The 18,558-nt window shown below is 40.4% G+C and overlaps 1 protein-coding gene across 2 annotated transcripts in view; it reads left to right on the top strand.

The window, feature by feature from the left end:
• tmem232 (transmembrane protein 232) overlaps window positions 1-18,558 on the top strand; it is a 196,478-nt gene that overhangs the window by 80,846 nt on the left and 97,074 nt on the right. For both annotated transcript variants that reach the window (XM_039759417.1, XM_039759416.1), the window contains one exon: window positions 13,083-13,264. In XM_039759417.1, coding sequence (XP_039615351.1) covers window positions 13,083-13,264 — 182 coding nt within the window. The remainder of the gene's footprint in view (window positions 1-13,082; window positions 13,265-18,558) is intronic.

Genomic DNA, 18,558 nt, shown 5'->3' with positions numbered 1-18,558 from the left:
TTGTCCACGCTGGCATTGGATAGGCATCAAATTGGGAGACTTGTTGCCGACGGAAGTCATTGCAGAACCTCCAACTCCGTCAGGCTTACCGACGAGCACAATGGGGCTGGACCAGGGACTATAACTCTCCTCAATTACACCTAGTTCCAGCATGCGCTTGATCTCAGTTCCACTTCAGCCTTTTTGCCTCGGGAAGACGGTACAGGCGTTCTCGGACAACAACCCCGGCTCTGTCACAATGTTGTGCTCAATCAGAGAGGTCCTTCCGGGTGTTCACTGACTACCTCTCGACGGTCCGGATAACTGTTTCCAGCTCCTGCCGTTGCCTGGGTCTCAAGTCTGCGCCAAAGTTAAGGTCGTGTGTGTGAGCGAAGAGTGAGCGGGGCTGGCCGGAGGAGGGATCAGGGTCCCTGTCCTTCCACGGTTTCAGCAGGTTCACATGATATACCGCTCCTTTGGCCGACGCATTGGGTTGACTCACCAAATAGTCACCAGTCCCTTCCTCTCCTTAACTTCAGAGGGGCCCTGCCAGTGGGCAAGCAACTTAGAGTGGGAGGTAGGCACTAGGACCATGACCCGATCTCCGGGTGGAACTCCCGAAGAGACGCGCGCGGTTGTAGTAGCGAACCTGTGCTGCTTGAGCCTCCTCCATGTGACTTTTAAGGACAGGCCAATCTTTCCAAATCTATCGCAGAACTGAGTATTGCTGGCAGGCACTATGTTACATAAGAAGCACATTTTAATATGGAGTCCATCCCTTCTATCACTTGGGATCTCAGTCTGCCATTATTGGTGCAGTGAAGCCTGTAAAGGTTAAGAAGAACATAGGCAACGTGACTCCGCTCATTGGCTTCACAATTAAACAAAGGGGTTGGCATAATGCAAAAGTGCTGTTGTTCTCATGGGGACTGGAGTAAAGCTCTCCTCCACAACCCTCATGTTATACAAGGTCATGGGCAACCTGACTTCACTCATTAGCACCACAAGTAAAGGACAAGGTCGGTATTTTTCAAGTTGTTCATTGTTTATATTAATTTGCCATATGAAATTGTGCCCTCCTCCTATGGAGAAGAGCTTTACTCCAGTCCCTGTGAGGTCAACAGTATTATTGCAGAATGCCAACCCCTTTGTTTATGGCGGTATTATTTAATTTCATATTATGTTAAGCACACTATGATTGATTACTGTAACACCACTAGGAGACTGGGGTTGGAGTTTACATGTTCTTTCCATTTTATGTGAACTTTTACCTGAATTATTCCAGTTTTTCTTGCACATCAATTATGTACCGTTACATTAATTGTAAGTTGTATATAAGTCTGATAAAAGGAAACATAACCTGTGATGGATTGGTGCAACATCCAAAGTTGGCTCGATTTATGCTTAATAATAGATAGATAGATAGATAGATAGATAGATAGATAGATAGATAGATAGATAGATAGATAGATAGATAGATATTGTCAAGAAATAATCAGTCACATGTGTCTGTTGTGAATTATGGGAATCACTGGCCACTTTATTAGGTTCACCTTGCTAGTACCTGGTTGGACCCCCTTTTGCCTTCAGAACTCCCATAATTTTTTGTGGTGGAAATATTCCTCAGAGTCCGTATTGACATGATAGCATATTGATATGTTGCTACAGATTTGTGGCCTGCACATCCATGATGCAAGTCTCTCAGTGCACCACATCCTGGTTTGAGATCTGGTGACTGTGGAGGCCATCTGAGTACAGTGAACTTGTTGTGTTCAAGAAACCGGTTTGAGATGATTTGAACTTTGTGACATGGTGCGTTATCGAGCTGGAAGTAGCCATCAGAAGATGGGTACACTGCGAACATAATGGGATGGACATGGTCACCAACAATACTCTGGTAGGCTGTGGTATTTAAATGATGCTCAATTGGTACTAAGGGGTCCAAATCTGCTGTTGTCCAATTTTGGTAAGCTTGTGCAATTTGTAGCCTAAGTTGTCTTTTCTTAGGTGACAGGAGTGGCGCCCGGTGTTGTCTCCGACTGCTATAGCCCATCTGCTTCTAGGTTTGACATGTTGTGTGTTCAGAGATGCTCTTCTGCATACCTCAATTGTAATAAGAGGCTGACTTACTTTTGCCCTTCTATCCGCTCAAACCAGTTTGGCCATTCTCCTCTGACCTCAGGCAACAACAATGCATTTTACACAGAGAACTGCCAGTCACTAGATATTTTCCCTTTTTTAGGCCATTCTCTGTAAATTCTAGAGATGGGTGTGCGTGAAAATCACAGTCAATGAGCAGTTTCTGAAATACGTGTCACATTCAAAGTAACTTAAATCACTTTTCTTCCCATTTCTGATGCTTGGTTTGAACTTCAGCAAGTTATCTTGACTATATCTTCATGCCTAAATGCATTGGGCTGCTGCCATGTGATTGCCTGGTTAGATATTTGCGTTAACAAGCAGTTGTACCTAATAAAGTGGCCAGTGTAGATAGATAGATAGATAGATAGATAGATAGATAGATAGATAGATAGATAGATAGATAGATAGATAGATAGATAGAATAAGTAATGCTATGGTTTCCTGCAACCCTAAATTTCATCAGTACATTAATGGCTGGATTATTGTGTCAATTGCTTTTTGACTCAATTTGTGAGTTTATTTGAAGAGTACTATATAAAATTAAAACAGAATGACTTAAAAGTGAATAAATGAAGTGCCCATTACGAACGCTGATTTGGAATAAATGGTCTTGAAATGTCATGGAATGCATTATTACTTGCTATCAGGACCATTTTACCAAAGTACAGGAAGATGACCTCAATTGTTTTAGTAAATCCAGTTTTAGGTTTACAAGAGGCTTATCTGAATAGTTTCACAAAGTTTATTTGTTAGTATCAATCACTCTTCTATCAATCAATGAATCAATCTCTCTTTATAGTCATAGGAAATCTTTTATACAAGACAACAAGGCAAGATAAAAATGCAGGGACTATATAAAGTGACACAGCTGGAATTCATGAGGGACAAGCAGGGCTGAAATGAGCTAAATGTTCTCCTCTTGTTAATTCAAATGTCTTATGATCTTATGAGTGGCCTTCACATGACAAGACAAGACATCTTGTCTTGAAAAAACTGCTGGAGTTTAGTTATAGCCTAAGATATTGTTTATTGAAGGTCAATTCTATAAACACTGAAGGAGCAACAAGTTATAGGTGTCTCCTGAACTCCATCTCTGCTCTATCACGAGCCTATACATCGTCGTCATCTTTTCACTAAGCAGCATAGTGAGCATGGAGAGCTTGGTAATAGAGCTTCTGTCTGTGCCTCGAGAAAAGCAGTAAATTAGTAGTTGCTATAGAGTGAAGCAGGTGTCACAATTTAACTAATTAATGAAATGGCTCTGTAAGGTTACAAAATAAGGGGCATAGCCTAGTATTCCATAAATTAACAGCAATATGCACTATAAGGAAATCTGCGTCTTGGAGACCATTACTTCTGTCTACCATAGTCTGGATGGGCTGAAATGCAAAACAACTGAGGAGTCCTTGACAGTCACTGTGACTTGTGTCTGTTTTGTTAACATATATACAACTATTTGTAAGAAAGTGGAACTGATATAAGGATTGTATACCTAGCTGACAAACATTTGCATATTATTAAGAAACATACCACAATCATGTCTGAGTGATTGCAGAAACAACATGTATTTCAGAATATTTCCAACACAGTGCTAAATGCATTTCAATATGTGTGTCTTCAATATGTGAAGCCCTTTTTGGAAATTAATTGACTTTTCATATTCATTCCTAGAGGCGTATTGATTTCCATTAATTACATAAAGTGTTTTTTCGGATGCTCTTCAATATACAGTGTTCAAAAAAGCTACAAAGCAATGAGATGGCACACTGATGGTGCCTTTGCTTCACAGATCCAAGAACCTGGATTCACATCTTATGCGCAGTCCTTTGTGCGTGTGGAGTTGGCATATGATATGTCATGTCTAACAAAGCTTTATTTCCACATTGCCAAAGACATAGATTTTCGGTTAAGTGTGTTTAGGACTGAACCCTGTGATGGACTGGCGCCATATCCAGGCTTAGATCCTGATGCTACCAGCCCCTTGCAATACTGAATTGGGTTAAGCAGCTTGAGATGTTATGTTATAAAAGACAATGCTTACTTTATATCACAACTTTTGCAATTCACATTATGAAAACTGCAAGTAACGGTTCATTGACACACTGAACATATTAATAGCGATGAGGAATTCAGGGCAAAGCAGATGAATCCCATTGAACTGTAACAATCACCTTATAAAAGGTAGGATAGCTACACTTCACTGCCCATAATGGAAGTGGATAATGTTCAAAAGATATATTACTATTAAAATATTTGGACTTGGACCCCTCTTCCCCCTTACTGCTCCTGCCAATACTCAAAAAAAAAAAAAACAGGTGATAGGTGAAATTCATTACATCTGTAAGTCAATTGTGATCGTGAAAACAGTACGCACATAAGAAGGTGATAGGGCGCTCGTTTAGGACCAAACACCTTATCTCCAGTGCGAATACAAACATCATGAGATACAAATATTCCAAATAGTACAACTAAAAAGAAGGTGAATGATTAAAGATTACGATGAAATGACAATGATTATCCTGTCTCAAAGTTCTCGCTGAATGATGTGGAAGAAAAACAGCAGATGGATATGGCTGATTTCTCGCTATCCTGAGGAACAGAGAGTGAGTCTGACTCACCAACGGGATAACCCGGAGGAATATCGGGCCATATATCAAAACCAACACATCTTCTCTGGTATTCTTGTGTTAGGAATTTGTTAGTTTTCGTATACAACTTGGGGTCAGAACGCAGGGTCAGCCATTGTACAGCGCCCCTGGACCAATTGAAGGTTAAGGGCCTTGCTCAAGGACCCAGCAGAATACTGTAGGATCTCTTTTTGGCAGTGACAGGGATACCAGCGCAGATCCTTAGCCTCAGAGCCACCACTCTGCCCTAAACACCTCACTGTTTCTTTTCTTCTGGGTGGCCACCCCAGAAATAGCGGAATTCCTTAGCTGAACTTCTGCTGTCTTCCTAGACTTAGATAGCCAAGCACTTTACGTTGACGTTTCCTTTCTCTCTCCTCCTCCTTCTCAGTTAGCAGTTGTCCTTAAAAAAAAAAGTTTGTTTTTTTTTATCTAAAATGCCCTATTTCTTTCCCCGGTAGTCATCGTAACGTGATACCTGTCCTAGGAAGCTGGAAATCTTACAAAGCTGGGTCTCCAAGCTGTTGACTACTATGCCCAAATGGATTTTTCCTTCAGCATTCTAAGTCCCTGTAATAAAGTGACAGCATTCAGAGAAAAGCAAACCAGATTTTAATTTTTTATAGTCTTGCTACCAAATGACAGTAGTGCATTTATCATCAAAAATGAACTGCCTGAAAGTAAGTCCTATTCATACACCAGTTAATGGATGTATTCATTATTTTTATTCATTTCCACAGTGTTAAGCCAGAAGTAACATATCAGTCAAAATATTGTACTCTTTTGAAATCCCTGACTCAACATTACTGTAAGCATGTGGGATACTACGTGCAGCTCCAGACCCCTCTGACACACTGGTAACAGAATCATTTCAAAATATCATAAAAACTACACCATATAACCTCGCCACTGTATCATTATACTGGAACCCGCTACCTGCATACAAAAGGAGAATCCCATCTTTGCAGCTTATTCAGTATATACCTGTGTGACACTAAGACGAACCTTCAAGCATTTCAATGTACAATTGCACAGTTCTCTTTTGCTTGAATTATATATATATATATATATATATATATATATATATATATATATATAATTCATTTCACATTTTATTAATATACAAAAAATAACATTAAATCACAATTAATTTAATTTATTTTTTGTCACAGATCAGAACAGAAAAAGACACTTTAATGTCAAAGTGAAAAGAGATTTGTTCAAATTGGACTGAGTTAATTACAGATATACTGTAGAACAACATCATTGAGTGCATAAGTATTCACCCCCTTTAATATGACACACCTGAATCCTCAGTGGTTCAGTCAGTTGGTCTTAGAACTCATATCATTAGTTTAATGGAGAGCACCTGTCTGGGTTTTCATTTCATTGCAGTACAAATACACTTTATCTGGAAAGTCCAAAGTTCAACTTGTGCTGATTCAGTGTTGTAGCGTTAACTACGCAATGAAGACAAAGGAACACTCCGAGAAACTCAGTCAAAAGGGGACTGAAAAGCCAGGGGATGGAGAGAAGAAAATATCCAAGTCACTGAACATCTTTTGGATTCCAGTTAACGTAATTATTAAGAAATGGAAAAAGTATGGCCAGGGCCTGTTTTAGGCGATACAGTTGGTCACCTAGGGTTGCATTTTTTTAAATACAGTCGGACCTCGCTAAATCGAACTCAAAGGGACCCAAAAAAAAAATCGACTTACGGTGTTTTTGAGTTAGGGAAAATGGCGTAATAGGCGCGGGTTAATCAAAGACATTATTTTTCCGGCTTAATTATTATATAACTGTTTATTATATTGTCATTTTTTACGTATACATGTAGGCTACATACCAGTACATGCATCTAAAGTATGTACTATCGAACAGTGCAATGAAACAGGTTATCTTTAGAGAAAAAAGTCTGTTAACTTTGTTTGGCGTCAATGTGCCGATGCATCTTGCTCGACAATCTCCTCAATCTTGTCAATGGACCGAAACACATTTTTCTCAAGATCCAGCGTAAATTCCAAGAATCTGCGCAGTATGTCAATAGCCTGCCTCGCTTCTTTTCGGCTGGGGACAGGCTGAGTATTGACATTGTTGCTGTATTCTTCCTCATCCCCACTCTCATTTTCCTTTTGTTCCTCGTTTTCCACCTCAGCAATAATGTCAGCATCTGTTAGTTCTCCACAAACATCCACTGCACTGTCAACTTCGAGAAAATCTTGAAAGGACACTTCCTTATTGGCACCAGTAGCTGTCAGAACCGTGGACCATTCTTCAGGACTTGCAAGTGCGTCGTCTGTTTTCATTGACATTCCCTCCAAATGCTCCTCTGAATTGTCAATGGTTTGCTGTCCAAAACCTGCTTTTTTGAAGCAATTCTTGATTGTTTCCTCCGGAACTTCATCCCAAGCTCTCTGGGCCATTCTTATCGCTTCTAGCAGGTCAATTCCTAGTGGGCGTTTATCTTCAATATCCCGCAGCAATTTTCTTACAACGAGTTTGCTAGTATCACAATGTGAAATTGTTAATGATGCCCTGGTCGAGAGGTTGAAGCTTAGATGTCGTGTTTGGCGGCAAAAACTTGATTGTCACAGCTTTCATGACAGGGATATGGTTATGTGCTGTGCAATTGTCGATGAAAAGAATGATTCTTCTTTTCTTCCAGACCATCGCTGCATCCACTTTCTTCAGCCACTTAGAGAAAAGCTCTGATGTCATCCAAGCTTTCTTATTGGCCTCGTAATGCATAGGTAGCGATTTCACATTTATGAAGCATCTGGGTTTCAATGATTTCCCAATCAACAATGCAGGCAATTTTTCTAACCCACTCATGTTTGTGCCCAAAAGAAGAGTCACGCGCTCCTTACTTTTCTTTCTGCCGTGGCAAGGTTCACCTTTGAAAGTCATTGTTTTGTCTGGAGTGCATTTGAAGAATAAACTAGTTTCATCTGCATTGAAGACATCATCAGGACTGTAATCTTGAACAATTTCTGGCAGTTTCTGTATCCAATCACTGCAATCTTCTTCTGGCACTTGTCCACTTTTGCTACATAGCCTATTAAACACAATTCTGTGTCTTTTCTTGAATTTGTCCAGCCAACCATTGCTGGCTTTAAATTCTGAATGGCCCAACTCTTTGGCAAATTATTTTGCTTTTGCTTGCAAAAGCTTCCCGTCAATAGGAACGTTCCTATCCCTCGCTTGCACAAACCACTTCAAAATGCATTGTTCAATGGATACTCACATTCCCTCATCCTCTTCTAATGGCCACATGACTTCTCACTGTACAGTTTCAAAATCTGTTCTTTCTCTTTCAGAAAAGTGGAGAGCGTACTTGTGGGAATGCCGAATTGTTTTGCAATTTCCACTTTCTTCTTGTCGCCCTTTTCGATGGCTCTGATGAAGGTAACTTTTTTCCGTGATTAACAACATTTTAATCTTACGCTTACCAGTTGCCATTTTCTGGGCATGTACCATACGGGAGACTATGGAGAAGCACACAGACACGAACACTATTCAAGGCTCCCGACAAGAGACTGACAAAGGTAAAGGGAAAATGGGTTAAAAACGTCTTTCTTGAGACAATTTGGAAATTTCAGATGCCACCCAGTTGGTTATGACCCATGGAGCACCGAAGGGACGCGGATTATTCCAGCCACTCCCTTTAGTTTTCGGACATTTTTGGTTTCAAAATAGATGTCCTACCCTCAGAGAGTCGCTTAATCCCTTGTGGAATGCATTAAGATAAGACTTTGCGTCCCTTTTCTTGGTTTTCCGGACCACGTGTTCTGAAATATAGCCTCAGAATAATAACCCAAAGGCCATAGAAAATTCAACAAACGGAGGTTGGGAGCCGAAAAGTTTTTGAGTTGAGGAGATCTAAATACATTGGTCTTATGGGAATTCGGCCGGGGACTAACGAGTAATTCGACATAGGGATGTTTTCAACTTCAGTGAAGGTCGACTTAGCAAGGTCCGACTGTAATACAGACCTACGGGCACTGGGACTCTAAATGACTATCCAATTGTATTGTTTTACATTATACTGGTGATGCTCAGGACCATCTTAACGTTTGGGCACAATGGGCACTGGTTGGGGGCTCCAGGAACAAAGGGGTCCACATTGTTTCTGATGCCTATGTATCTTTCTGTTTAGCTATCAAAGCAGGGCCCCCAGAGCTCTAACTTTGCCCAGGAGCTAATGATGCTGGTAAGATGGCCCGATGTTTGGTCTTAATGTTTGATGACCTACACAATCCAACAATAACATGAATAACAATGATAATGATAATAATTCTCAAATAGTGCACAGAAGACACAGGCATGGCTAAATTAAAGAAATGATCAAAATGGCAACAGGACTGTAGCTTTTGAACTCATTGCTAAAGCTGATGTAATTCAAACTATAATCAGCTCCCAAGTGGGATTACATTAAAACTTGTGTTAAATTTCATTCTCTGTTGTTCACCACCCTCAATGATATTTACTCTTGGCACACTAAAGCAGTTCTTCATAGTCTACCTGTCACTGGAAAAATTCAGTGATGTCATGCATTAGATATTAATATTGCATTATTTGTATACAGACGAATATATTAAATTGAAATTGTGGGTAAACATTCCTATTTAAAGATAATCATTATACTTCAGTTTAATTTAATTATGTGATTATATTGAATTTGTCAGGTACATCTTTGGCTGGAGGTTTAAATTGAGACCTATAAGATTGATAATTGTATTTTAAGTGATGATATGATTATGTGAAAAAATGTGTTTTTTTCTTTAAAAATCAAAGTGCAATAAATAAAGTCTCTTAATACAGCCCAATGATTTTGAAATGGAACCCTTTGAAGAGAATATTTCTCTGAGACTTGTAAACAGATTTTGCAAAAAGTAATCAACTGCACCCTTGACATTTCAAACTGTAAATTTACTGTTTGGTATCCAAACCCCCCCACCATACTTCACTGTCCCCAGTCGAGTCCCCATATTTCATTGTACAGGTCTGGCAGTGATGATTCCTCTGTAAGCAATGGTGATGGCAGGGCGCTATTTACAACTTTGCCTTGGGCAGAAAAAATGCATTGAGTTTGGTACAGCTATAAATCTGACTAGAGCTGGCAGTCCACAAAAATTGAGTGATCGGGCAAGAAGAAGGCTAGAGATGGAGACGCCCAAACATCTATGAGAATTCTCAAAGTTCCATAGCCTCGTGAGACCAAAATTGAGCTTTTTGGCCATGACACTCAACCCCATGTTTGGTGTAAGCTGAACTCTGCACATCACCAAAAGCACAACACCCCCACTGTAAGCCATGGGTGCTTCTCTGCAGAAGATAATAGAAGAATAGAAGATAAAATGATTTCAGCAAAACCCAGGGAAATCCTGGTGGAAAACCTGATGCAGTCTGTGAGCAACTTGCATCTTGGAAGAAGAACTATTTGGATTAAAACAGCAATGCTAAAATTGTGGAGTGGCCGAGTCATACTCCAGATATCAATCAGATTGAGAATTTGTGGCTGAAATTGAAAAGGCTGCTCATTCCTGATCCCTGTGAAGCCTGATAGAGAGTTTGAGCAGTTCTGCATAAAGGAAAGAACAAAAATGGCAGTGTGCAGATGTGCAAAGCTGACAGAGACTTGTCCACATGGACTCAAGGCTGTCATGGCGGCCAAAGGTGCCTCTACTAAACACTGACTTGAAGGGGGTGAATCCTTAGATAAACAATGATTTTGTCTTTTATATTTGTAACTAGCAAAATACCTACACTTCGCAGTAGAGAATTAGTGTGTTAAAGAAGTTATGGAAAAGAAAAGGAAACATTTTAAAAATAATGTAACATGATTGTCAATGTAATTGTTTTGTCACTGTTATGAGTGTTGCTGTCATATATATATATACACACACACACACACAGACACATATAAACATATATACATATAAACATATCTACATATACACATATCTACACATACACATATCTACATACAGTATATATACAGGTATATATACACATACATACATACATATATATCTACATATATATATACTGTATATAGTAAAATCCCCGCGCTGCGCAGTGACGAAGAACTGCTTTTAAATTTTTATTAGGAAGAAAAGAAAACCTTTTTAAACTGAGGGAAAATATACCAATAACTATCTCTTTGTATACCACGTTGTCAGTTCAGCACTCCGGTTGTGATATGACCAAGCTGTGCACTGAGATTACTTTTGAGAATGCAACATATAGTTTTGTCCAGGAGAAAAGCAATGTTGCCTCAAATCAATGGCAACCTTTTGTAGGGTGTGTCCCTGAGACTTATTACTTGTCATCGCGAAGCAGAGCCTTACTGGAAATTTGAGGCATTTGAATTGAAATGGGAGATCAGAGGGTATAACGGTGATGCGAGGAATACATTCAGAGTGTGGCGCTCTGCCGTTTTTTTGTGTAGATGCCTTCACACAGCCTCTCCACTGCTTTATAAACGAACGCCATATAAGACCGTCATTTCTCCTTGCTTTGCGGTTCTGTACTGTTTTATTGTTCGTTTATTACGATTCTTATAGTTATTGTGTAGCTATTCGAGACTTACTTTACTGTTCAGGTACCCATTTTCTTTATTTAATCCGCGGCTTGTACGCTATTTTTTGTTTGTTTATTACAATTATAGATATTTATTGATTCCCTTCTTTAGCTGACTGCCTGCTCATATAAGGCACTCCGCTGGTTTTTTGTAAGGCAGCCTTTACACAGCTTCTCCGCTGTTTTATAAACTAATCCTTTTTCCTTGCTTTGCCAAGGAAGCAGCCTTTTTATTTAATCCACGCGTTCTCCGCTGTTTTATTGTTCGTTTATTACGATTATTATAGTTCTCTTTATATATCACGTTGTCAGTTCAGCACTCTGGTTGTAATATGACAAAGCTGCGCGAGCTCACTCTTGAGAATGCAACGTATAGTTGTCCAGAAGAAAAGCAAACTTGCCTGAAATCAATGGCATCCTTTTGTAGGGTTTGTCCCTGAGACTTATTACTTGTCATTGCACAGCAGAGCCTTACTGGAAATTGGAGGCATCTGCATTGAAATGGGAGATCAGAAGGTATAAAGGGGATGCGAGGAATACATTGAGTGTGGAGAAACTCTAGAGACAGCGTGTGTATTAACTTGTGGATTTTTCTGTGAGTATTTGGTGGCAGCGTGACGTTGCTTCCGCAAGACCGTGTTAGCTGTGGAGCTCAGCTCAGAGCATATTCTTTTCCTGCCTTGTCAATTGTGTAATGCGTTTTTTGAACAGGTTTGATGCATGGAAGTGATCACTGTATACTGCGTTCAGTCAGTTCACGTGAGCTGCTCTCTTGTGTGATGTTGCGATGTCCATGGCTTTATTTAATGTTAGATAAGACCCGGCACTTAAAAGTTTCTCGCTACAGCAATTTTAACTCTGTTACAAAGTGATCCAAAGTCTCATTTATACCTCGTGTCTTCTCATTAAACTTGTATCTCGCGAATAAAGTATTCGGTGTTTTTCTTCAGCGCTCTTTGGGAGCTCTTCGTTCTTTTCTACGTACTGCGGTCACAGTCAGTTCACGTGATTACGTGGGAGGCATGATGATGTCACACGCAGCTCCGCCTCCCACGGCCATCGAGCTAATGTCCATTACAGTATATGGAGAAAAATAGGTTCCAGTTATGACCATTACGCGTAGAATTTCGAAATGAAACCTGCCCAACGTTTGTAAGTAAGCTGTAAGGAATGAGCCTGCCAAATTTCAGCCTTCTACCTACACGGGAAGTTGGAGAATTAGTGATGAGTGAGTGAGTGAGTCAGTGAGGGCTTTGCCTTTTATTAGTATAGATCCATTTAGGTGAATTTACAAAGTTCTGCTTTCACCTTTACATTAATGAGTTTTTTTTCTGTTGATCAGATAAGTCAGATTAAATCCATTGTGATTTAATGTTGTGTAACAGTTAAATATGAAAACATCTTTTATCTTTTATTTTATTTTTCCTCCAGCCGTCTGGAGTTTTTTTGTTTTTTCTGTCCCCCCTGGCCATTGAACCTTACTCTTATTCGATGTTAATTAATGTTGATTTATTTTGCTTTATAATTGTGTCTTTCATTTTTCTTTAATATGTAAAGCACTTTGAGCTACTGTTTGTATGAAAATGTGCTATATAAATAAATGTTGTTGTTGTTGTTGTAATGGTTGAATACTTTTTAGAGGTGCTGTATATTTGTTTGCTTTTACTGCTTACCCAGAGTGACAAAACATGTTCAGAAAAATCTGAGGTGCACCAGAATCTTAATCGAAATGTATGCTTGTGTTTGTTGTAGTCAATGAAGAAAAAACATGGTATATACGTTACAGTGCTGTATATTGCCTGGAATTACTTTGCCAACGACTACAAGGTGATACAACAAGAGAGGGCCTGAGAAATGCAGCCTGGAAATCCCTTCAGAGCCACCTGAGTAAAGAAAAGGATTGCCGCGTGTTAGAAGCGACTGAATTGGTCAAGGTAAACATCCCCTTCAAAGGTCTTTCCATCCGCCTGCTCATGTTTTTACTGGACCTGCTTAATCTCATTTTGAGGTCTTGGAGAGATGGTGAACATATTCAAAACTTTGTGTGTTTGAACCTTAAGTCTGACAATGACGGCAAAAATCTTTAAAAGATTTCTAGCCAATGGTGCAAGGTTATCCCATTCATCTGAAAGTTTATAGTATTATTTAATTTTTCACAAATCTTTATTATATAATAAATAACTTACAATACTGCTTGAAGCTGGAATGCTCTCCCTTTGTCTTTGGAGGCTTACTCTGCACACTCTGGTGTAGTTGGATGTGTGTGTGCATGAATGTGAAATGACATCCTGTTTGATTTCTGTCTTGGGATAGCTGCTGCCAGGATAGGTTTATAGTGCCAGTAAAAGCTGCTAAAGAAGATGTAACTAAATGGCTACCATTATTTAAATAGCATTTAAAATGTGGTCTTTAAGGTTTCTGGTCCACTATCCCAGGCAGGATTAATGTCTCCTTTGTCTCTTTGGCTACAGAGCTACCAGCAGCTTAGGCAAAGTCTACAAAAAAGGTAAATAAATGAAAGTGTTTGAACAATTTGAGAATGAAATCAATGACCACAATCACCCTTAATACAATCGCATAAAATAAATTTAAAGTAAAGTGAGTTAACATAAGCAGGAATACAAAGGTCAAGTGGATATTATGAAACAATCATCAAGAATTAAAATCACTGAAAACAGCAGAATGTCACTTAGTATTGGTGTAGAATACCAATAGGTCAGGATCTTCTTGGATATTAGGAAGCCGTAAAGCAGAATACACGTTTGGAGAGTAAAGCTTTGCAACAATGATAGACACAGACTGTGTACGCTTCTGACAGTCATAGCCATTCATGCATCAATCTGTTATCAAACAATCTTAATCCATTTTAGGGCTTGTGGGGCTTCAGGTACGCAACATTAACCAACACTGAATTTGGAATATGCTGGATGTGGGCACACGTAGGTATACTGTACATCCACACCAGGACAAATTATATGCAGGTCAACTAATGCACAAATATTTGGGAATGGGAAGAAATATTAGAGAACAGGAGAAAGTTCGTTAAAACTGCATATGGGCTGAGATCTGAAATCAGGATTGCAGAGCTGCTGAATGAGGCAGCCGCACTAACCATTACAGCAGAATCAGACAGCTATATGCGAAATGATGTTTAAACAGGTAAAGATTAAGAACAAGTTAGCTCATGGTTTAATTTTTCAGCATTATGTTTTCTTTATTAATTGACTTCAATATGATGTTATATTTTAACTGTACTGTATTTAAAATTAGATTATAAGCGGCACTACATACATTCTAAATACTCTTCCTTCTCCATGCCAGTACGCACTCCTGTACACACCTAAAACTGGTGTTGTCCTTAGGATGGGACGTAAAACCAAAGTCCTGACTCTCTTTAGTCATTAAAGGTCCCTGGGCATCCTTCGTAAAGAGTAGGGTTTATCCCAGTGATTGCCCACCATAGCCTAGTTATTCTGGCCCCCTAATCATCCCCTGTCTCTAACTGGCTCTCTCTCACCACTTTACCACCTAACAGCTAATGTGTGGTAAGCCTAGGCTACTGGTGCAAAATGGCTGCCGTTGCATCATCCAGGTGGGTGCTGCACAATAGTCGTGGTTGAAGTGGCTCCCCATTCCCTGTGTAAAATGCTTTGAGTAGACAGAAAGGCGCTATATTAATGTAAAAAAATTATTATTATTAATAAACTACACTTACTCCCCCACCCGCCACTTATTAACTTTATAGAGTTTTAAAACAAGTGGGCAAAGGAACACTTCAAATAATGAAAAGCAAGCTCAGAAATTTCCACTTCTTTCACTTATAGCCAAGCACAATGTGTAGGGCAGCATTTCTTACTACTGTCCCCAGTGACCCTCTGTGTCTGCTGGCTTCACAGTAGCAGAGCCCCTAATCATTGAAGAATATGTCAGGTTAAATGCGTGCATTGACAGTGATATTGATCATGGACAGATAGACCTAGAAATGGCATCATCATCTTTACAGCCCAGGGCGGTGTGCTGACACATGAAAGAGAAACATATGGAGAGAAGACAAAGAAAGATAAAGACACCTGCTCAGAGGATTGTTTGCTTAACCATATCACTGGCATCTCAGTTAATCTGTTGCCGCCTTAGGCAGTCTGTTCTGGCTCAACTCATCCCAGTTTCTCATTACAACAATCTTCACTATTGTTATTTTCACATTAAATGTGACATCATCTTCTGTTCCACTAAAAAGCCAAAGATTGATGGGGAGGTTTGATTTCATACTGCCTATTGTAAAAGTTCTATCTATCTATCTATCTATCTATCTATCTATCTATCTATCTATCTATCTATCTATCTATCTATCTAAGACCCCAGGGTAATGATTTTTAAAGCTAGTCATATGGGCAGTAAATGTTAACACTATATAACATTAGACAGAAGCTCCCTTTAACTTTCCTTGCGACTTTCTTTTATTCTTTTTTTCATGAATAAGCCCCTCCTACCTCTTCTACCAAAGAATTTTAGCTTTGGCTGTCCAAATTGGAGAGCTTTATTCAATATTGAGATTACCCGAATACACTCTACTATTATGCTATTTTCCTCTTTTTAAAAGGCATCAGCATTCCTAGTATTATTATTTAACTTATATGCACTGATTATATATAATAGAATGAACATATGCAATTAAATAATACTAGCCAACCCATGGCGTAGCATACGCTGCATAATCAGGCCGCTTTTTAAATGATTTTTAAGCACAGCGGAAAAAATAAACATTTGAAAAATCCGTAATTTAATAAACCACCAAGAAAACATTGCAACAATGCACGCTACGAACCAACATGCAATTGTCCGTGACTGAAAACCGGAGGAGCGCCGTCGCGCTTTCTCCTTCCAAAGCGAAGGATGGGGTTAAACGGCGCTCGTTCAGTACGCACTGCCCGCTTATGTGCCCGATCCCAACTCCCTACCTGAGTCGCTTTCGTCTGTGTAAAGTCCACACGCACCTGTGAGTCACGTTGACTGTTAATTTTCCAAACACCACCTCAGTCGGTTTCCACATTGATTTTTCATTGTTCTTTGCGGTTCCGGCTGCTTTTTTTTATATATAATCCACCAAGTCACCCGACCATGGGGGGCTTTACAAAGGGCAGGGACATAATCAGTGCGAGCGTATGACCTGCACGTACTGGGAATTTCTTGTTCGTGGGGAACAATTGGAAGCCACGGTCTCCATCACAAATGGGGTTCAATGGCTTACCCATGCCAGGTAGACACACATTGATCCATTCAGTGTAGCGCGCGTGCAGTACCGGACATACAAGTGCATCACAGACCTGTTAATGCTCAATCTCATGTGGCTGAAAGCCACTTGTCCCTCTAAGAATTTGGACGCCGACCGCTGTTGGGTCGTATAACTATTTAGCAGGCGGGAGTCTCGTTCATTTTCGGAAATAACCAGCCAAATCGCTCCACCAACTAAGAACTGCCATGCACCACCACCCACAGAATCGAGAAAGAGCTATCAATCTGTCAATCCTGTCCGTGTCCGGGCCGGGTGAGGTTTCCTGTGTTGAATCAAATGAAGCGAAATAATAATAATTCTCTTTCCGATCAGCTCCTGCTGTGAATCCCCACTCAGATACAGTTATATAAATACTCTGAGTGGTGCAGTGAGAGTAATACTGTATGGAAAAAGATGATCCACTGTGGCAACTCCTAACGGGAGGAGCTAAAAGAAGAAGAAGAAGGTGCAGTGAGAGTAACAACACTAAAGCAGTTATGGTATTCCATAACCCTTCCGTCAATTCCTTTAAGTTTCAGCTTTGTAACCATACTCCCCCCTGAACCCAAAGACTTTGGTTACCCGGTTGATCGCCTGTTGCGGGGCCTGCATTGGTGAAGCAGGTGAGACGGTAATGAAACAGAGGCACAGGGCTTATTGGTTTTTAAAGACTGCTTCCTTCATTGGGTTTTAACCAATGCACGGAACGAACCAACACACAATCGTCCATGCGGCGCTCAGGGTGGAACGGGAGGAGAGGAGAAGGACATCCACTCCGCTCCCTCCGTCATGCTAGTCTGCTGATTTCTCATTCAGTATACACTGCCTGCTCATGTGCCCACCTCCAACTCGTCACTCGAGTCGTTGACGTCTTTGTACAGTCCAGATGCACCTGTGACTCAAGTAGACTTTTCATTGCTCTGTGTGGTTTTGGCTGCCTTTCTATATATAATCCACCAAGACACCCGACCATGGTGGGAGGGGGGTGTGTACAAAGTGCAGGAGTATCTAAGAAGACGCATGTTTGCCGAAGCGAATTGCTGTATGTAGAGTATAAAACAGTTTGCTATAGTGCACGCGGTCGTGCATCGTAACTGAAAACTCGTTTTTTAAAGACTGCTCACTTCATTGTGTTTTAACCTCAGTTGTAAAGGAACGTTTTAAGGATCCCATGGGATATCCCTCGCAAACAGTTTTACACGCCGCATATGGCGATTTACCTCCGTGAGAAACATGCCTCTATTAACAGTCAACGTGGGTCGGAGCTGCATGTGACCTCTACGATAGACGAATATAAGTGACGCTGGTTTTTCTGTGTCGGTGGGCGTGGCTCTGTGAGTTGTCGTCGTATCCAATGGTCTTGGAGTTGGTGGGCGTGGCTCCTTCCTGCGTGCGCCATAGGTGTCTCACTTGTCGGCGGCTTAGTGAATCCACGCCCCTTCCTGCATGCTTTCCATGGTTGTCTTGCCTTAGTGAATTATATATATAGATTTTACACATTCAAAATGACTGAGCAGAGATGGCACAGTGGTTACTGCGGTGGCCTCACACCTCCTTTAAGACTGATTGTGTACCACGCGCCCTCGTGTAAGACGCGCACCCTAATTTTTACAAAGAAAATCGCGAAAATTGCTTTGCCCCGTGTGCGACGAGCGTTGTGATTGTATAGGAAGCATTTAGGGCACATTTTCCATGAAATGCCCTTCTGTTTTTGTTGCACGACAAAAGTTTTTCTTTCTTCTGTTGCCAATCTCGAACACATGACACTGGAACACCGTACTTGTGACCTTCTTCCCAATTTCCTATCTTCTCTGCTTCCAAAATCATTTTTAGTTTCTCTCTCGGCGTGAAGGAGCGTAAACGCTTGCTACTATCCATGCTGAATGACGACGCCTAACTGGTTCAAAAGCAAGAGCGAGAGAGAGAGCGAGAGCGCAAGCGAGAGAGAGTGAGCGA

This window comes from Polypterus senegalus, chromosome 7, assembly GCF_016835505.1.
Source record: "Polypterus senegalus isolate Bchr_013 chromosome 7, ASM1683550v1, whole genome shotgun sequence".
Taxonomy (NCBI): domain Eukaryota; kingdom Metazoa; phylum Chordata; class Cladistia; order Polypteriformes; family Polypteridae; genus Polypterus; species Polypterus senegalus.
This window is presented reverse-complemented; position numbering and strand designations above follow the sequence as displayed.